This window comes from Telmatherina bonti (genome assembly GCF_933228915.1).
Source record: "Telmatherina bonti genome assembly, chromosome: 1".
NCBI lineage: Eukaryota > Metazoa > Chordata > Actinopteri > Atheriniformes > Telmatherinidae > Telmatherina > Telmatherina bonti.
Genome location: NC_136619.1, coordinates 28,166,243 through 28,184,465, shown reverse-complemented (window position 1 = coordinate 28,184,465; position 18,223 = coordinate 28,166,243). Strand labels below are relative to the sequence as shown.

The 18,223-nt window shown below is 37.0% G+C and overlaps 3 protein-coding genes across 3 annotated transcripts; 1 reads left to right on the top strand and 2 right to left on the bottom strand.

The window, feature by feature from the left end:
- Positions 1 to 52: 52 nt before the first annotated feature.
- mcee (methylmalonyl CoA epimerase) lies at positions 53 to 4,129 on the top strand. The gene is made up of 3 exons (XM_079241473.1): positions 53 to 96; positions 726 to 1,066; positions 3,766 to 4,129. The coding sequence occupies exons 1-3, from the start codon at positions 69 to 71 to the stop codon at positions 3,916 to 3,918; spliced, it is 522 nt and encodes a 173-aa protein (XP_079097599.1). The 5' UTR covers positions 53 to 68; the 3' UTR covers positions 3,919 to 4,129.
- Positions 4,130 to 6,305: 2,176 nt separating this feature from the next.
- Positions 6,306 to 9,150, bottom strand: LOC306760310 (ferritin, heavy subunit). The gene is made up of 5 exons (XM_079246110.1): positions 8,852 to 9,150; positions 8,192 to 8,301; positions 7,560 to 7,706; positions 7,154 to 7,279; positions 6,306 to 6,737 (listed from the first exon to the last, which is right to left on the bottom strand). Exons 2-5 carry the CDS (start codon positions 8,291 to 8,293, stop codon positions 6,579 to 6,581), a joined length of 534 nt encoding a protein of 177 aa, XP_079102236.1. The 5' UTR covers positions 8,294 to 8,301; positions 8,852 to 9,150; the 3' UTR covers positions 6,306 to 6,578.
- Positions 9,151 to 11,282: 2,132 nt separating this feature from the next.
- On the bottom strand, positions 11,283 to 13,788 carry LOC306774858 (large ribosomal subunit protein P2-like). The gene is made up of 5 exons (XM_079265033.1): positions 13,716 to 13,788; positions 12,853 to 12,976; positions 12,673 to 12,721; positions 12,019 to 12,114; positions 11,283 to 11,685 (listed from the first exon to the last, which is right to left on the bottom strand). The coding sequence occupies exons 2-5, from the start codon at positions 12,973 to 12,975 to the stop codon at positions 11,606 to 11,608; spliced, it is 348 nt and encodes a 115-aa protein (XP_079121159.1). The 5' UTR covers position 12,976; positions 13,716 to 13,788; the 3' UTR covers positions 11,283 to 11,605.
- Between the last annotated feature and the right edge of the window lie 4,435 nt (positions 13,789 to 18,223).

Below are 18,223 nucleotides of genomic sequence, written 5' to 3'. Positions count from 1 at the left end.
TGTGTCCCAGGTAAATAGGTTCAACGAGAAACTCGTCCACTGTTGTACTTTGGTTCCGCAGCATAAACATGGCGTCCGCGGTGCTGAAGGTTGCAGGTTAGTTTATATCGATAAATTCACCATAATTTGGATCTACTTTGCTCTTTACTGCTCACATCTATACAGGCGCGTTTGCTAATGTAGTTACTCTTGAACTTTAACGAAAACTTCAACGTTGTTAAATAAAAGTGTCCTCGCGTTACGTCACCAGCGTGTCCATCAGCGTTTGTGTACGCTGCACTTACAGACCATTTGTGGTGTGAAAAGTGTCTATGTTCATTTAAAATAAAGACACAATGGGTTAACTTTAATTTAATTGTAGACATGTTTAAACATAACATGTTAATCTTAATTTATATAGACTATACAGTCAAAAATTAAACTGAACATTTCTCCATTTGTAGAAACACAAACCACTTCTGGCATTCAATAACAGATGTACTCCACTCGCACGCTTCCCATTAAACTAATAGCAGGAAGCAATGCATATATTTAAACCAACATATGGTGTTTTTCTTTCATCTAGCTGAGATTTAGGAGCATCAGAGCTGTCAGCAACTATGTGTAAAATTATTAAAACACCCTCAAAATGAAAACACACCTAGGGTTCATTATGTAACCATGACTGTTCATCTGAAGATTTGAAACAGCTTTCTTCTCTTTTTTTTTTTTTTTCTTTTTCTCAGTTGCAGGCATTTCCAGGTGTTCTCGTGTCACACTCCTGAGGGCACATTCAACAACAGCACCCCTTCATCAGGGCATTCCCAGATCCCTGTGGCACTTGGGGAAGCTGAACCATATTGCCATTGCTGTGCCAGACATGGAGAAGGCCACAGCTCTGTATCGGGATGTGCTTGGGGCCACAGTGAGTGAGAAAGTGCCCCTGCCAGAGCATGGTGTTTACACAGTATTTGTGGAGCTCGGCAACACTAAGCTGGAGCTGCTCTATCCTCTGGGGGAGAAGAGCCCCATCACTGGCTTCTTACAGAAAAACAAGTCCGGAGGGATGCACCACATTTGTATTGAGGTAAGACTAGGCTGACAGCATTCAGTTTACAAAAAACAGACATTATGTAGTAAACTTTTTTTAGTATTGAATAACACAAACACGGGGGTCTGGGGGACAATTCCAATGCAGGCTCCAATCTCAGGCCATATTTACCTTATGGCAGGAAGAAACAAACTTTCCCACACTGACCGCCCCCTCATCGAATGTCAACTGGGGGTCAATTAGATGAGGAACGTTTGCCAACTGCCAATATAACACAAGCAGAGGAAGAGCAAAAAGACGAAAATAAAGAAAACATTTGACACTGTACACAAGCATATAACTGTCACCCAAATTAAAAGAAAACTGGGACCTTATCACGTTGTGCAATAGATTTATTATAAAATCATTAGACGTATCACGTTATAACTTAGTGCATTTAATAAAAAAAAAAAAAAAACTTGTAAGATTGTAATGTGATATACAATTATTATTGTTACAATAAAACTATCATTTAATAAAATAAGGTCCCCTTTTTCATGTGGGTGACAGTGCTACACTTCCATAACACTGAACACAATGAAAATAAAACCGCAATAAGAGGAACCCCATGATGGGAACTAAAACACCCAAGACCCAAACAAAAAAAATTTTTAACTGCTGTGTTGTCATTAGTAAAAACATAAAATAGACTAAACATTCAGCTAAAGATTTTAAGTCTAACTGTTCAAGTACACATACAATGTGTCTGTCATATGCAGTTATTAGTTTTTCTGTATTAAAATAGCTAACCATGCTAAAAGCATTCAAAGGGATATTATGTATTGAAAAGCATGTTTCCTTATGATCAGTGCACTAAATGTTATTTAAAACTTGATCTGGACGACAGTACAGTGGTTAACACACCGTTTGCCTACGTTGTCAGTGTTTTTATTTAAAAAAATATTCTATGCAGTTCAGTAATGCAGCCTGACAGTGGAGCCTACACTGGAACTGTCCTCATAGTGGAGCTCTGCACTAAGTTTGTCTTGTTGGACACCTTTGCAGTCAGACAAGATATGTTATGAAAGCAATCATGCCGAAAGTGATGACTTGTCAAAGGGACTCAGTCATGCAACTATGATGAAGGCTCTGCCTCAAGAATGTGCAAGTGAGCCAACATGCATAGCAGGCATTCTTCCATGTAATGCCAGGAAATACAGGTGTCACTAAAAGCTACGAAACTGTCTGAATGGAAAAATCCATCCTTCTTTCAAGGTTTTTTTCTTGATTGATTACTATTGTTCTTTTAGCGTATTTTGGGGAAAAAAAAAAAAAAGTACATTTGCAGTGTTTAACCATTTCATGTTATTTAATATTTAGTTTTGAAAACATATCCTGCCTTTCTTCTGAAGACAAGCCAAGAGAATCTGCTACAAAAATGTTTTGTTTTCTAAAGCATCCAGGTGAAATAATTTACAAAAATAAATGTTTACTTTTCTAAGTTATTAATTGACTACATGTTTGTATAAAAGACTGTTTGTGAGAAAAATAGAAAATTACCATAAAACTGAATTTCACAATTAAAATATTTCCTGTAGTGTTGTATTAAGTCACATGACTCATACACATATGAGCGCATTATGGGGTTTAATTGCTCAAGCACACTTCAACATACTGGGAATTAAACCCCGCCTCCTTCGCCACATCCACCCCCACATTTCAGTTTTAATCTGAATCCCATCTTTTCCCTTCCCTTCCAGGGAAAACTTCCATTTTTAAGCCTGTTGTCAGAAAGTTTGGAGTATTTTTCAGTTCCTTAGTTCAGTATTTCCATTATGTTTTGTAAATCTGTGGAACAAATTGTTGATATAGAACAGTTTGTTGTCATTCTTTATGATTTGCTCACATATAAACTAGCAGCCTCTGCCTTATTATACCTTTATATCAGAGATATGTTTATTCATTTATACATGAAATTTATAAAAAGATGAATGTTGACTTCAGGAGGAACAAGAATAAACAAAGCACTGTTTCCATCCTGGGAGAGGAGGTGGAGGTGGTGGAGGAATACAAGTACCTTGGAGTTCAGCTGGACAACAAACTAGACTGGAAATGCAACACTGAATACATCTATAGGAAAGGTCAGAGCAGACTGTTCTTCTTAAGGAAGCTGAGATCTTTTAACGTCTGCACCAAGATGTTGCATATCTTCTATAAGTCTGTTGTGGAGAGTGCAGTCAGCTTTGCAGCCATCTGCTGGGGTAGTAGCATCAGAACCAGAGACTTGAAGAGATTCAACAAACTGATCAAGAAAGCTGCTTCTGTGCTTGGAGTAACTCTGGAGCCGCTGGAGCTGATTGTCCAAAGAAGAATGCTGCACAAGCTGATGAAGATGATGGAGGATTCTTCACACCCTCTCCACAACACAGTGATGAAACAACAAAGTGTGTTCAGTGAGAGGCTTCTTCAGGTCCGATGTAAGACTGAAAGATACAGAAGATCATTCCTGCCAGCAGCCATCAGCCTCCAGAACAAGACATCCTCTAATTAACAATTATCTACTGCAGTATTGAATTCCCATTTGGGGATTAATAAAGTATTTTTCATTTATTCATTCATGTGTGCATATTTGTTCAGAATAACTGAGCAATTTTTGTACACTTATCTTTTTTTATTCTTATTTTCCAGCTTTTACGCAGAGTATAGTGAGGTATGCAACAGGAAGACTACTGACACAATTCTCCTCTTGGTTGCAGGTAGACGACATTAATGCTGCGGTTGCCGACCTCAAAGCAAAGAACATCAGAACTCTGTCAGCAGAGCCTCGGATAGGCGCTCACGGGAAGCCGGTTATGTTTCTTCATCCAAAAGACTGTGACGGTGTGCTGGTGGAGCTCGAAGAAGCATGACCGTCTCTGTCTGCCTGCAACAGCAAAAGCCGTTTATTTACATCTGTTTTTTTTCACAAACACCTTGATAATCATCGTGATGACAATGCTGGTTATTCCTCACAGCACTTCTCCTTTCAGTAACCGTGTTTTGGACTTCCCTGTTTTGTCTGGAATCAGTGACAGTTTCGTGTGAGTTTGAGAGTTTCTATAAAGAATAATCTCAATCATTGAGCAACTCGTCACAAAGTCTGCTTTTGTTTGAGGTTGGAAAAAATCAACCCATTGCTGTCCTTCAGCATTACACTACACTACACGATCGTAGAAAAAGGCAGGTTTATCCTACAACAAAAAACAGGTTTAAGCTTATTTGAGGAATTTAAAAGCAGTGGTTGATTTACTCTGACAACTTTTTTGTGACGATAGTGAAGTGTAATCCAGAACACACACGTTACATAAATAAACGTATATATTAATCATTTGACAAGAAGTAGAATCACTGTTTTTGCCTTATTAGTTTATTAGTCTATTGATTAGTACTTGATAAATGGTTCAGAGTTTAACATCAAAAGTAGAAAAAGAAAGAAAGGAAAATGGGTTTCACGAGGTGAATCATAAATAAGCATGTTTTTGGAGAGTAATTATGTTCCACATTGTCAAAGCGGTTTGGTGACACTAGTGCTGATGGTTGTCTTACTTCCAGACAACCACTAGAGGGAGTAACAGGCACTGAGCAGTCACCAGCTGCTTGCTTAACTGGGAAAGTCTGGTGACGCAGGATTACCCTCAAGCATATTATTTAAGCTTCCTGTAACAAAGTTTGTTTTTCTCAAATGGGAAATCCCAGATGTTTCTCTTAATCCTTTTTGTTCCGTATATCTGTTATGTTAAAAAGTAATATTCTAACTGAAGACAGAAAGTTTCATTTCTCTGTTTCATAAATGAAACATGACCAGATAGTGACTGCAAAAGTTAACTTAAGTCCCCTAATCCTGCAGTTATTACAGCTTCTCTAATTATAGCTTATTTAATCATATCTAGGTGTTTATAGGTTGACCCGATATGAAAAGAACTAGGAGCCAGGAGTTTAGGCCATCTTAAAAAAAAAAAAACCTTGAAAAAAAGTGTATTTCAGTGAAATTACTTAGTTACTTATACATTACACAAACCGATTACCCAGTTACATTTGGGTAAAGTTTTGTAAACTGTTGGTGCCCATTCCTACCTTAAAGTGTAATAGTTCATTTATTTTTAGTTTACATAAACACCAGTTTTGCATTTCTTTTTAAAGTGCTATTTTTAGCTATTGAAATCTAAAGAAAAACAAGCAGAAAGACAATATAAATTGTAAAACTGATGAAGTGAAAACAATACAGATACAAATGTATGATGTAAAATGTAAACAATGGTGGAGAGAATAATCCATTAATCCTTGTTTTGCATGAATTCTGATAGTTTACTAGTTTATGTTGGCAAAGTGTTTCAAATTTGAGATGTTAAAAAGATTTCCCAAATGTTAAACTCCTTATTGGTTTAAAAAGTGGTTTGTATGAAGGCAGTGTTTTGACAGATTGACAAATATGTGTAGGTTTACTTTTACAGACAAGTATAATACTTGACAGTAACTGACAATTTTCATGGTTTCACAGTTTTCACTGCGCTTCATGGGGAAGATGAACTATAAAATTCCAATATATCAACCCGTTGAAGTTAAGCGTAGTCTTTTCCAAATGGAGCCACTCCCAATGTTGTCCCAACTTAGGACGAAGTCACAGTACTGAGGAAAAACTAAACCTCATAAATTTGTTGGCAGATTTACATACCAGGACGCCTACACACTTTACAGCTCCGTCTGAAGGAATGAGTCAAGACACCAACCAATTAATTACCAATCACACTAAATGCCAAAGTCACCGGAGATAATTACATTAGTCTGACATCCAAGATGTTTGTTTTGATTCCGTTGTCAGGACGAAGGGAAAAAAAAAAAAAAAAAAAAAAAAAAAACCTATTTAAAATCTGTCCACGGTGAATGGAAAGTTTAGATGGCAACTAAAGCTGTAACTCAAAGATTCACTTTAAATCCAATTTAAAAAAAAGGTAGAGGGCAGCCACAAAACATGCTCATTTTTCTGTAGTAAGCTGCTCATTTTGGATTCATAATTGACATTTTAGAGGTTACAGGCTCTCAGGAAAAAATCTTTATGAATTTAGGGGGAAAAAAGTTGATCGAAGTCCCAAAATATGAATCCTGATTTCTTCAATGCTTTCTAGCAAGACCACCAAGTTCCATTTTCTTTGGTAATGGAAGTGAAACACTGCAGCAATCATCAAAATTCCCAATTTAAGAAACTCTGGACATCTTTTCAAAAAAAAAAAAAAAAAAAAAAACCCACCCACACATCAAATCAGAATCCAGAGGGTTTATTTGGTCAACTCCTGGCATAAAATAGCAAACATGTGATGACAGCTTGAGTAAAGCTACAAAGTGGAAAAAGAAGATATTTAAATGCAACACCTCACAAGAGTCTATAGACATGTGATGAAAATGGTACTTAACATGAATACCATAAGCTTAAATGAGTAGCCAGTATCATGCAGAAAACTTGATCTTGTCAAAACCAAAAGGCAGGAAACAAAATACAAATACAGAAGCTTTTGTAAAAAGGAACTGGACGGATTTAGCTGCTTTCTTTGCCCAGAGTGTGTTTATCAAACAGGTATTCGGCCATCCCATTCTGAGGAGCACCCATGCGGTGCAGGTTGGTCACCCAGTCTCCCAGTTCCTTGATGGACTTCACCTGCTCGTCAAGGTAGTGCGTCTCAACAAAATCACACAGCTGAAAGCAAAAATCAAGAAGGTGGGATCATGAAGTGATTCATTTATTTAAAACAAAAAAAGACACCTCCAGGATGACTGTACTGATGTTATTTTCAACTATTGAAGATGTCTAGCTTAGTTAAATTTTCCTGATTTAGCATAAACCTGAATGCATTTGAAAATAAAATGTAAGCGAGCTGCTGTAGAGACAGTCGCCTTAAAACTCATCTGCTGATCGTTTAAATGCCCTTCAGGCCACATCAAAGTCTGAACATGCTTTCACATACTTCAAAAAGACTACATTTCCAGAATCTGAATTTACAAAAAACGCAAATCTCTGAATATGATAAAAAGTACAAAAAAATTCAGTTCTAAGTCCTTGTGACCAGATAAAGGTGCTTATTAGTTGATGTGCAACTGTAGTTTAATACTCACATGTGGGTCATTGTGATCTGAGAAGAGCTTATGCAAGTCGAGCAGAGACTGGTTCACGCTCTTCTCAAGCTGCAGGGCACATTCGAGAGCCTCAACACCACTTCCCCACTCGTCTCTATCTGGCTTCTGCAAGACAAAACAAGTGAAGACAGTAAGACAATAAAGAGGGGAGCAGGGAGGTCACCAACAAACTGATGCAGACAGGCCTTCAAATCACCTCACACAGACTTAACAGTTTAACGTTTTACTAAAGCTAGGGGGGGTTGTGTCAGGTGTTTACGATAGATAAGCAGCCCATTTGACTCGCCCTCTACATCTGCACAGCCCAACCCATACTGGGTTTATGATACTCTCATACCCAACAAGTTAAAAAGCACAATTTTTACTTATTTTTGAAAACTCATACCCTGATGTCTTGTAGGAAGATCCTGCCCCCCCTCTGGTTCTGCAGTTTCATTAGTTTCTCAGCGTGCTCACGCTCCTCGTGCGACTGACCACGGAAGAACTTGGCAAAGTTGTGCAATGCCTGGTCATCCCGGTCAAAGTAATAACCCTGTAAAGAGAAAAATAGGACCATTGGTATTGCTTAAATTAATGTGTCAACTAGCAGAGACAGAAATGGGAATAAACCATAACTACTTCAATCCCATTCTTGAGAATCTAGCCATGTTGGCAAACTTAATTTTTAATAGAACACTTGAGAAATGGTGGATAATAAGAGTGCTTTTTGCTTAATAACTGTCAAACATATTTATTTGGCACACAAAACCCCTACTCATTCCACAGTTTTGTTTTTTGAAATGGCCACCAAGATCCCCAATGACTAAAAGTGGTTTCAGGACAAAAAACCACAATCAAAATAATTTATCTGTACAAGATAAACTGGTTTACATTGTTCCTCTTTCGCTCACTACTTCCACTTCTCTTGTTAACACCTGGTTCATATCAGGAGTATTTCACATGTTAGCTCACCATGTTGCCACTCCTTTTTTATATTCTATTTTAAGACTTTTCCTCTAATTACCAATAGATTCTCACCATGGACAAGTAGACGTAGGAGGCGTACAGTTCCAAGTTGATCTGCCTGTTGATTGCAGCCTCGCAGTCTTGGTGGAAGTTTTGTCTGACCTGGGAACTCATGATTCTTTCTGAAACAGCCAAAACAAGTTATGATCATTTTCAGAGCATAAAATGAACAAGCATGAAATGTTTCACTTTTTCATCAGATTACTATGGCTTACACTTTTTACACAATTAAATTTAAAAAATGAAATATAAAAAAAAATAAAAAATGTCTACATAAAGTCTAACAAACTATTGTTTAAATCAAAAGCAGCCTTTTCCTCAAGGTTTGGAAAAACAAAACAACGTCATGCAAATGTCAAGAATTGAAAGCTGACCACTCTTACAAAACTCAATTTAATTAAATATTTAGGTTTACAACCGCATAAAAGCAAAAGGGAATAAAAGATGGATGTGCTTGCTGATATTTACAACGCTGAGGCTAAAAAAAAAAAAAAAACAGCGCAAAGGTTGATGAACGCCAACTGCGCCATGGCTGCGACGGTAAGGTGAAAAACAGGATCAGGACAAATAAAACGCAGGCCTCTATTCACATGATGGATGCGACAAGTCCATGTGCTACACGCAAACATCCATACACTGGGTGAAACGCCAAGCTCAAAAGTGTGTGCTTACCTTATTTGAAGGTCAGGTGGTCTTCTGAAGAGGTTGCAGCTGCGCTCGAGTTGTTAGCAAAACAGTTAGCTTTGAGCTGCGCGTGGTTCGGGACGACACACTTAGCTAACGTCTTATCTGAGTCTAAATGTCTTGATGTTATCGATGGAAAGCGAAGTTAATTTTCCCGTCTTACGGTGTTGAAAGACAGTTAAAAGGTTTCCGTTCAAGCACTGTTGAAGCAGGCAACCTTCACCGTCCGCTGTGGAGACAATCAACTATGTGCGTTCTGCTGTAACGTCGACGTTTTATGCAGTTGGTAGTAACCATGACGTCACCATCTGAAGTGGGCGGGGCGATTAAATTGTAGTTCAAATGTGCAACATCATGTCTGGGATACTTTTGAAAAGCCAGTTTCAGGGCCGGATTAAAAGTGCACAGTCCCCTGGGCCCGGAGTGTTAAGGGGCCCCTTCCCCACTGCAACATTGTAAAAATTGTGAATGATAAAGTGTGAGACGACATTTCTAACATCTCTCAGCCAGTGGTACCAGTAGCAACACACTGGACGCTGTGGTGTAACTACCTGGCTTTTATGTACATTTTGTTTCATGTCCAAACTGCTGATGTTTGTCCCACATGGGCCCCAGGTGGGACAAACATGCCCCATACATGTATTCTTTACATGCCCCATACATATACTTATTTTGTTTTAAAGAAAACATTTAATTTGTCAAATTACCTGTATTTACAAACATTTCACGGTAAGAAAAATTTATAACTTCTAACTATTTATAACTACTGTATAACTTCAAATGACAAAATCCATATGCTACGCTAAAGCCAAGGATGACTCAGATTTCACAGATAGCTGCTGTAGTCTGCTGACTCAACTTCAGCACATGGCATAACTCAGGCATTTTTTTTTTTAACAGTGACATTGCAAAATTTTTAAAACCCAGAATTAAGTAAAAGCTATATGGCCATGAGCCACAACATGGCTAACTGGCTTCAAGAAGAATACTAATTATTTTGATGAAAAGTTATGAGTTAAATCCTTATTCTATAATCGCCATAATTTCAAATGACTAACTAGAAAAATACTGCCTAACCGTAAATATATTTTCAGGAAGGCGATTTCATTTGTAGATTGAATGAACAAGGCCTATTTATGTCTTTCCATGTGAAAAATGTCAAGGACTGTGGGACAGCAGGTGTTGTTTTTTTTTTTGTTTGTTTTTTTAAAAATAATAACTCATATTAGAAACATTCTTGAGAAACTTTGGTGCCTTTGTTTACTACTGGTGTTACTTCAACTGTATTGAACATAGTTTTTACAAGTTACTGTGTTGAGTTGTTTTACAGTAAACCTACAGTAAGACACTACTGACCTGGATATTAGTGTACCATCTTTCATCATCATTGGTTTCAACTAAGTGGCACTCAGGTGAAAGGTCAAGGGTATGTAGGTGCTATGGCAGTAAAAGCCATATGTGTACAAGAGGTGAAGAAAATTCAGAAATACCAATTGGAATGGCATGGTATTAAAAGACAAACAAAACAACACACAAAAACACCATCATTCTGTTTCACTGTATTACACTGGACTCAAGGGTCAATACCCTGAAAATCAATTATTTACTGCAGCTTCATAGTACATTGTACAGCTAGTTCCAGCAGGTATTCTAAAGTATGACATACACTGACCTGGGAATATGTTACTGTAAAAATGCTACTTGCAGCATCAAAATCCATCTGTTCAACACTGTCAGAATTCATCACAAGCATTTCCACAAAATCCATGTAATCGGTTTTTCACTTTCCGACAAATTGTCCATCCATCTAAACATTCATTAATTCATTTTCTCAACCACTTGGTCCAATTCTGGGTCACAGGGAAGTTGCAGCCTATCCTTGCAATCATTGAGAGAAAGGCAGGGTAGACCCTGGACAGGTCACCAGTCCATAATAGGGCCAACACAGAGGGACAACCATTCACATTCATTCCTATGGAGTGATCAATTTACCCAACATACATGTTTGGACAGTGGGAGAAGGCCTGAGTACCAGGTGAGATCTTGCGCTAACAGGGAGAAAATGCAAACTCCACAGAGAAAAGTGACTGTTCAAACCTCCCCCAGCCAAGGCCCAAACCAGCAACCTTCTTGCTGTGAGGCTGCAATGCTAACCACTATGCAGCCAGTCTGTAATTAAGCCATCTATCTAAACCTATACAATGAATATACAGTACAGTACATGTTGGTGCTCTTGAATCAGTGTTTATTTAGCCTTTCATTTTATTTTATTTTTTTAGCATATTCCATATCCTATTTATTAAACTCTTAAAATTAAATCTTTTCAGTTTTAATCCACTGATCTTCTGAGACAGCATGACGTTGCACAAAAAGTTTGCCACAGACAAGCCGTAAATAATACAGGTGTTGGTGCATCAGGTGTCTCTGACAGTGATCAGTGTCTACTGGTTCTGATTGAACATCTTGTTTATTAAAAAGACAATATTGCCATCTAATGATCTTCAGGTATAATTACATGAAACATGATATTGTGCTGAGATGTCTAACAGACACACCCCATTAAGTCAACTATGAATTAGTTTTTCACATTACTCCATATCCACTGGGTGCATACAACTAACTTCAGTTTCCTGAAAAAAAATTTTAAATGGAGAACCTTGATATATCGCAGTTTAAAATAAATTTTGCACAATACAGATTTTTTTTTTTTTTTTACAAACTTTATTCAGTATCTGAAAAAGTTTAGTCGAAGAGTCCGAATCCCATGTCGTCATCAGACTCTTCAGACTCCTCTTTCTTCTCTTCCTTCTTCTCCTCAGCAGCTGCAGAACAGAGGGCACAATCATTTTCTGCATATGAATACACAACTATTTCAGTTTGTTCTTTTATATAATATTTAATTATTCTGAGCTAATCCTTAGAAATTAGCAAACAAAATTTCTACATTACCCTAGCAAATATGACATTATATATATTATCTTGTACCCTTTAACCAGTCTGAGGTTAAAAATATGTCAATCTGTGTCCTTCAATTCTATTAAGAATGAACTAATTTAGCAGTATGTCATCTTAAAAACATATGATACATATGGACAGGCACTGTGTGCCAAATGTCACTGATGGTGACAAACAAGGTGCTAAACTGAAATGCTCACCTGCAGCAGGAGCTGCAGCTCCGCCAGAGCCTGCAGCTCCAGAGCTGGCAACAGCTACGGCACCACCTGCTGGCATACTGGCCAGCTTACCGTAACCTGAAGAGACAGATTGGCAAATATTAAATCAAATGGAAAGCATGACAGCACAGATACCAGATAGGTCATACACACTTAAAAGAACCAAAATTTAGTTTAGTATCTTACTCAAGGACTCTTTGACATAGCAAGTAGGACAATCAGGGATAGATGAGCAGCCCTCATAATAAAGAAAGGTGCCTTTTGCTACAGCTTTCCCCAAATGTTATTTATGTTCTAATACAAAAGTTGTATTTGATCTTAACCATCACACCTACACAAAATTTAGAATAACCTGTAAAAAAAAAAAAGCATGATTTGGAATAAATGAGGAACATGCAGCGCAAAAATAAAAAACTGAATGTAGGGTAAAAGAAAGAAAATACAAATTCCAGACAGGATCCGTACACAGTGAAATTAAGACGCATAAATCAAGAGAAAAATAAACAGAAAGATTCTGAACAAGTTGAAAACACATTCAAATATAAGGTTTGAGATAAAAATCAGACGTCTAAATTAAACCCATTGACAAACACCCAAACAATGAAAATATCTAAAGACCAAACAAAACAGACTCACCACTGGCAATCACTTCTTCTACATTCTTGCCTTTGAGCTCTGAGATTACCTGTAAAAAAGAAAAAGAAAATCAAACCAAACAAAAAAAAACACACACACACACACATTAACAGACGGACTGCATCCAGCCCCTATTTCAGGAACAGGGAGAAAATTAGGAACAGAAAAATGAGCGCTCACCTTTTCCAGGCGCCCGTCATCAGACTCAATTCCAACGCTCTCCAGGATCTTCTTGATGTCCTTGGCCTCAGGGTTTGCACTGCCACCCAGGGCAGCGAGCAGGTAAGCAGCAACGTAACGCATTCTGAATGTTTCACCAGGAAAGAGTGAAAAAGTGAATGTCCAACTTTTATATGGATATAAACACACAGAGCGATTAATATATACTTTGACCTGTTCCCAGCCTGCCTGTCCCCCTTCCAAACACATAACGTGAATAGTTAGCACCCCCCCCCCCCCCCCCCCCAACTTTATTTATAATAGATCATCAATTATTTACATGTTAGGCATGATTAATTATACTCGTATGCCAAATCCATCATTAGTTTAATACAACTCGCTGGCGTTGAATGATGTGCAGTCATATATTTTTACAACACATGCTAGAGCTGCTTAACGACTTGTATTATAACACTAAATTATGTGTGTGTATGTAACTAAGCCTGTACAATTCAGCCGGATGCTAATCTCTTGTAAGTACAGATGGCCTAGCATTCAAAGCTGAGCATCATCTATAACAATGGCATCTTTTAGCGTCCACAATACGTTTATTTCTGCTAAGATTTCATTCTGATACATAGATTAAAAAAGGGACAATTGAGTAAATACAACGGAATAGGAACCATGTGGTTGCGTGCTCTTCGTACCCGGACTATCTGCTAACCGAGCCACGGCTAAGCTAACAGTAAACGGCAGTTATAACACCAAAATACCACTCCATGAAAATCTGGGTTAACAAGGTTTGGAAGTTAATTTTTTCTTTTGTTTGTGTGACTATTTTTCAGGTTGCTACTGTTTTAATTTTGTTATAAATGGGCACTCACTTGAGCTAAGACAGGCGAACGCGTGTTCACTTCGAGGTTGGCACCGACAGAAAGGAATTTACGTCATTTGACGGGAGCGGAAGAAACGTCTTCTTCTTCGTGAAGTATAAATTGTTAACTGAAAACCGTAGCGACAACTACTGTACAGGAGCGTGTTGCATCGTCACGTTTACTTATCTTAAACTTTATTTTGTTTATTAAATCGTACTTTATTTGCTAGTAATGAAACATATATGTTGGTTAGTGTACATGAGCTAGTATGATAAAAAAAAGAGGGGTGTTTGTCATTTTTTTTAGATTAAAAAAAGGTAACATAGTGGCAGAACAAATTGAGTTTGTAAAATGCATCATCAAAATCCTGCTTGATGAAAAATAGTTATTACAATCTAAATTAATTTGAGTGTTCCCTCTGGGGTTGCAGGGTTTTTTTTTTTTCTGCAAAAACATATTTACTTGGGTTTCATCAAGTAATCTGGGAAACTTTGGAGTAGGTTCTTTTGTGAGGCACAGGAACTACTCTGCAGTGAACTGGCACAGACCGACCTGAACACTATCTAATTGATTGCTTATTTCTCAAAGGAGCAGTATACACTAGTTCATGACAGTATTATTTCATTTTTTTTTTCAATTTAGTTCTGAATGGGAAAGTGGATTGGTTTTAGACTTTCTACCTTCTAAAAAACTTCTCATATGCATATTTCTGCTGGGAAATGGTTAATAAGTTGTTCCAGTTCCTCTATAGCTTCTTCCTAAAGGTCAGAGTTCTTGTTATAAAATTATTTGCCACAAATAAAATTATATAACAGGTTTGGAAGTATCTTTTTTCTAGTGTTTATCATTAAAACGTAGTGCCAAGAAAAGAAATCTAGGATTTTCCATAAAATGAAAGGCAATTTTCTGAAAACCCTGCCATTTTAATTTATTCAAGGCTTATTTTTACTCAGTATTTCTATTCTTTAATAGGCCTTACCTCATCATGGGTCAGCATGAAATGCTAGTTATCTCACTCATAAAATCCTTGAACATTTTCCCATCAAAAACCTGTGCTTTTGTTACGCTACAGTAACTTACTCACCTCTCAATAATTCCAGCATGTTCTTGTCTGGCAAAACTCAGATCATCATTTTGGCCTTTCATTTTTTTGAAAAATCTATAAATGTTCTTCCCAAATCATATCTACTAGGGATGAAATGTATATCAACCTGAACAAATTTCTTCTTCCTTGTCTGTAGCTCCTGCTGCCGATTTGACTCCTGGTCCATTTAGGCCTCCTGCTTCTTCTTCAGCCTCTGATGCAGCTGAGTTTGCTCCAGGATGTGATTGATTCTGGCTGCCAGAAAAGACAAAGTGAACCATCCACACAGTGCAAGTCTGCAACGGATGGCATCGACGTCATGAGAAACTAGCAGCTGCGCTGAGGTCTCAAGCTGTAGAGTGAACAACCAGCTATAATGAATCTCTGTCACGTGCACTGCTTGGTTCCAGGCAAACAGCCTTGATCTGCCCCTGAGCCTATTTCACAGAGTTCCTCTCTGACATTCAGTGCATGTAGACTGCCTTTTTAAAGTATAGTTACATAAAGTGTGAAAACCTTAAGATGTTTCAAACATAGACAAAAGCAGCAGATTTAACCAAATTTTAATTGTTTTTTCACAAAACTAACTATTGCCTGAAGATGAATAAAATTCAACAAACTGGTCTGGTATGAATATTTTTTTTTCTGTGTGTAATGAAACTAGACATAAAGATGCATTTTACTTTTTCATTCATTCATTCATTCATTCATTCATTCACTCACTCAGTCTAATGAAAAACAACTTTTGGTAATACTCTGATTTACTTAGATGCACTGGTTTAGGTATCTCCCCGGCATTAATGACTCCTACCACAGAGGGATTGTTTAAACTGACCCATTAATAGTATTATTGATTAAACTTTCGGCTAAGTTAAAAACTTTCCCAGTCACTTTGACATAAAAAAAAAAAACCTCAAAACATTTACATAACTGAAATTGTGAGGTACAAAGCAAGAAAGCTTTTTTTTTTCTTTCTTTTTTTTTCAATTTAAGAGCGAGTGTTGAAAGAGGAGCAGTGAGGTTGACCTGCTTCAAGAACAAACTGTGATATTTTACAGAAAAGAAGCTTCAGTAGTTTAGATTTTAAGTTCATTACTGGTGTTTCTTATTCAACAAGAAGCCAGTATTACCCATTGTGAGCATTGTTTGATACTTAGGTTTACAGACAACAAGACACACACTGTTATCATTGCTCTGATCATAAAGTCAGATCACAGTTGTCTACTTAATAAAAGCAATTTGGTTAAAAAGATACCCAAACAATGTGTTCAAATTCATAAATGTAAGCATGATTTATTGAGCTTCTAGTCCAACTACTGGTATATTTATTCAACATCACAACATTTTACATTCCACGTCAACGCAACACAGTAAATTAGACAACAAATCAGACAAAACAAAATAACATCACAACATCTACAGGCATTAATATTAAATATTCACTGTCTAAAACGTCTGAAAATATTATAAAAAATTTAACAAATGTTCCAAGTTTGGTATTGGTCCTATACAGAAAAGAACAATCATTTCAGAGCTCAGAGAAGCAGCGCTGATCCCAGACAGTTGATCCGTCCTGCATCACAGCTGCTTTCCACACATGCTGAGCTGAAACGTGTCTGGTACACAGTCAAAATGGAAGTACCAACCATTCCTGTAACTGTTTTTTTAGGAAATTCACTTATAAAAATTGAGAAAAATATCAAAAGAAAACCTTATAAAAAATTATTCTATTGACCATTCTGATTCATGGACAAGAAAAACAGGTAAAAAGCTGACGAGTGCTCATTTAACATTCAGTGGAAACTGCAGTATCACTACCTAGTCTTATTACATTTTCTTCCTGATTTTCTATTCATGTTTGTTGGAAACGAAGTGAGCAAACTACTGTTTGATAAAGCACAAATAAGGGACACACTATTATTTTAAGACTTTTTGTACACCACTCTGCCTCCACGCAGCCATGAATTGGTCTCTTACTGAACTGATCACTTAGAAATGCTCATAAAAGCCTACATAAAAATTTGGATCTCTTTAGCATCATGACTCATGTGAGTCATAACGAACTTACAAAATAATCAAATATACTTGTTGGGAAGTATAACAATGTTTAAATGTCAATGTATTTTTTAAGTTTGCATAATTATTTTACTTTACAGCCAAATTATTGTTTGATTACAGGAGAGAAAGGCATAGACATATACTAAAATAGTTGATTATATGCTGCTTATTAATGTTCTGTTGCGCGCTGCAATGCAGAGTTGCTCCTTGTTCCACAATCTTCCTGACTATCATTAGATCAAAAAAAGCTAATCTCACAAGAATTTCTTCACTACACCTCCTTGTCATGAGTATGAAGATGTTATGCTAAAAAGCTTTGCAGATGTCATCTAGCTTGCATGTGTCTGAGCATGGCAGTCTAAAATAGCATGTTGTTTAGCCAGGATTGATGTTGTCTTTTTTTTTTTTTTAGTAAGATTCTGTATTAAAATGGCAAGTAGTTTGCACCAATACGTACCACTTCAAAAGTGTGTAAATTGCTTTGCATAGATAATCAATTTGCATTGAGTGTGTTTTCACTTTTCATTTTATTCCACAATTTAGCCATTTTTTCTGTAAGATACACATTGGTAATAGCATGCCCAATAAACAGAACTGTGCCATGTATTCATGTAATGTTTTTTTTTAAAAGTTACAGATAATTAACTAAAATTTAAGCACACTTTCCACAGAGTCGAATGATGACAATCCTGCTGGTGAACCTGATATTCGAAGTATGTGAGTGACATGAATATGCATGTAGTCTACCATAAAAGTTCCTCACTTTACTTCAGTGAGCAGATATTTTACATCCAGGTACCGTGGGAAGATAATAGCATTCAGCGTGGTTACATAAAAAATTGAGCTATAATTAGAGTATACACACACAGGGGGGGTTTAGTAAGTTTCTGACTTAAGTATGCTCAATTCTATGATGCAGTGGACTCAGTAAAAGGCCTTTGATTCTCTTGGTGTGAGATCATCATGTATCTAAGTGAAGCCAAATGAACCGCACAGGCGTTGTCTCTGAGTTACCTGAAAGGTGATTTTTATCAGACAATGCTGCCATTATAAATAAAAAGGAGAAAAATAGGATTTTATTAGAACACAATGGTAGCGTTGTCTGACAGTCTAAATGAGCCGTTACTCAGCATTATCAGGGTGTTGTAGAACGGTTTAAAGAGCTTTCACTTTGCAAGATTTTGGCCAGTCTAACATGTTTAAATGCATTTTAAACATTTTAAAAGTCAGATTTTTTTTCTGATACTTCCCTCTAACTTTGTTAAGCAAAATTTTTGACCAATGCATGGCCAATGCTATGACAGGCATATTACTAAGTGATGCGTTTTAATGTAAGTCACTGAAATCATAAAAATACACTTCCATATATCCCCAG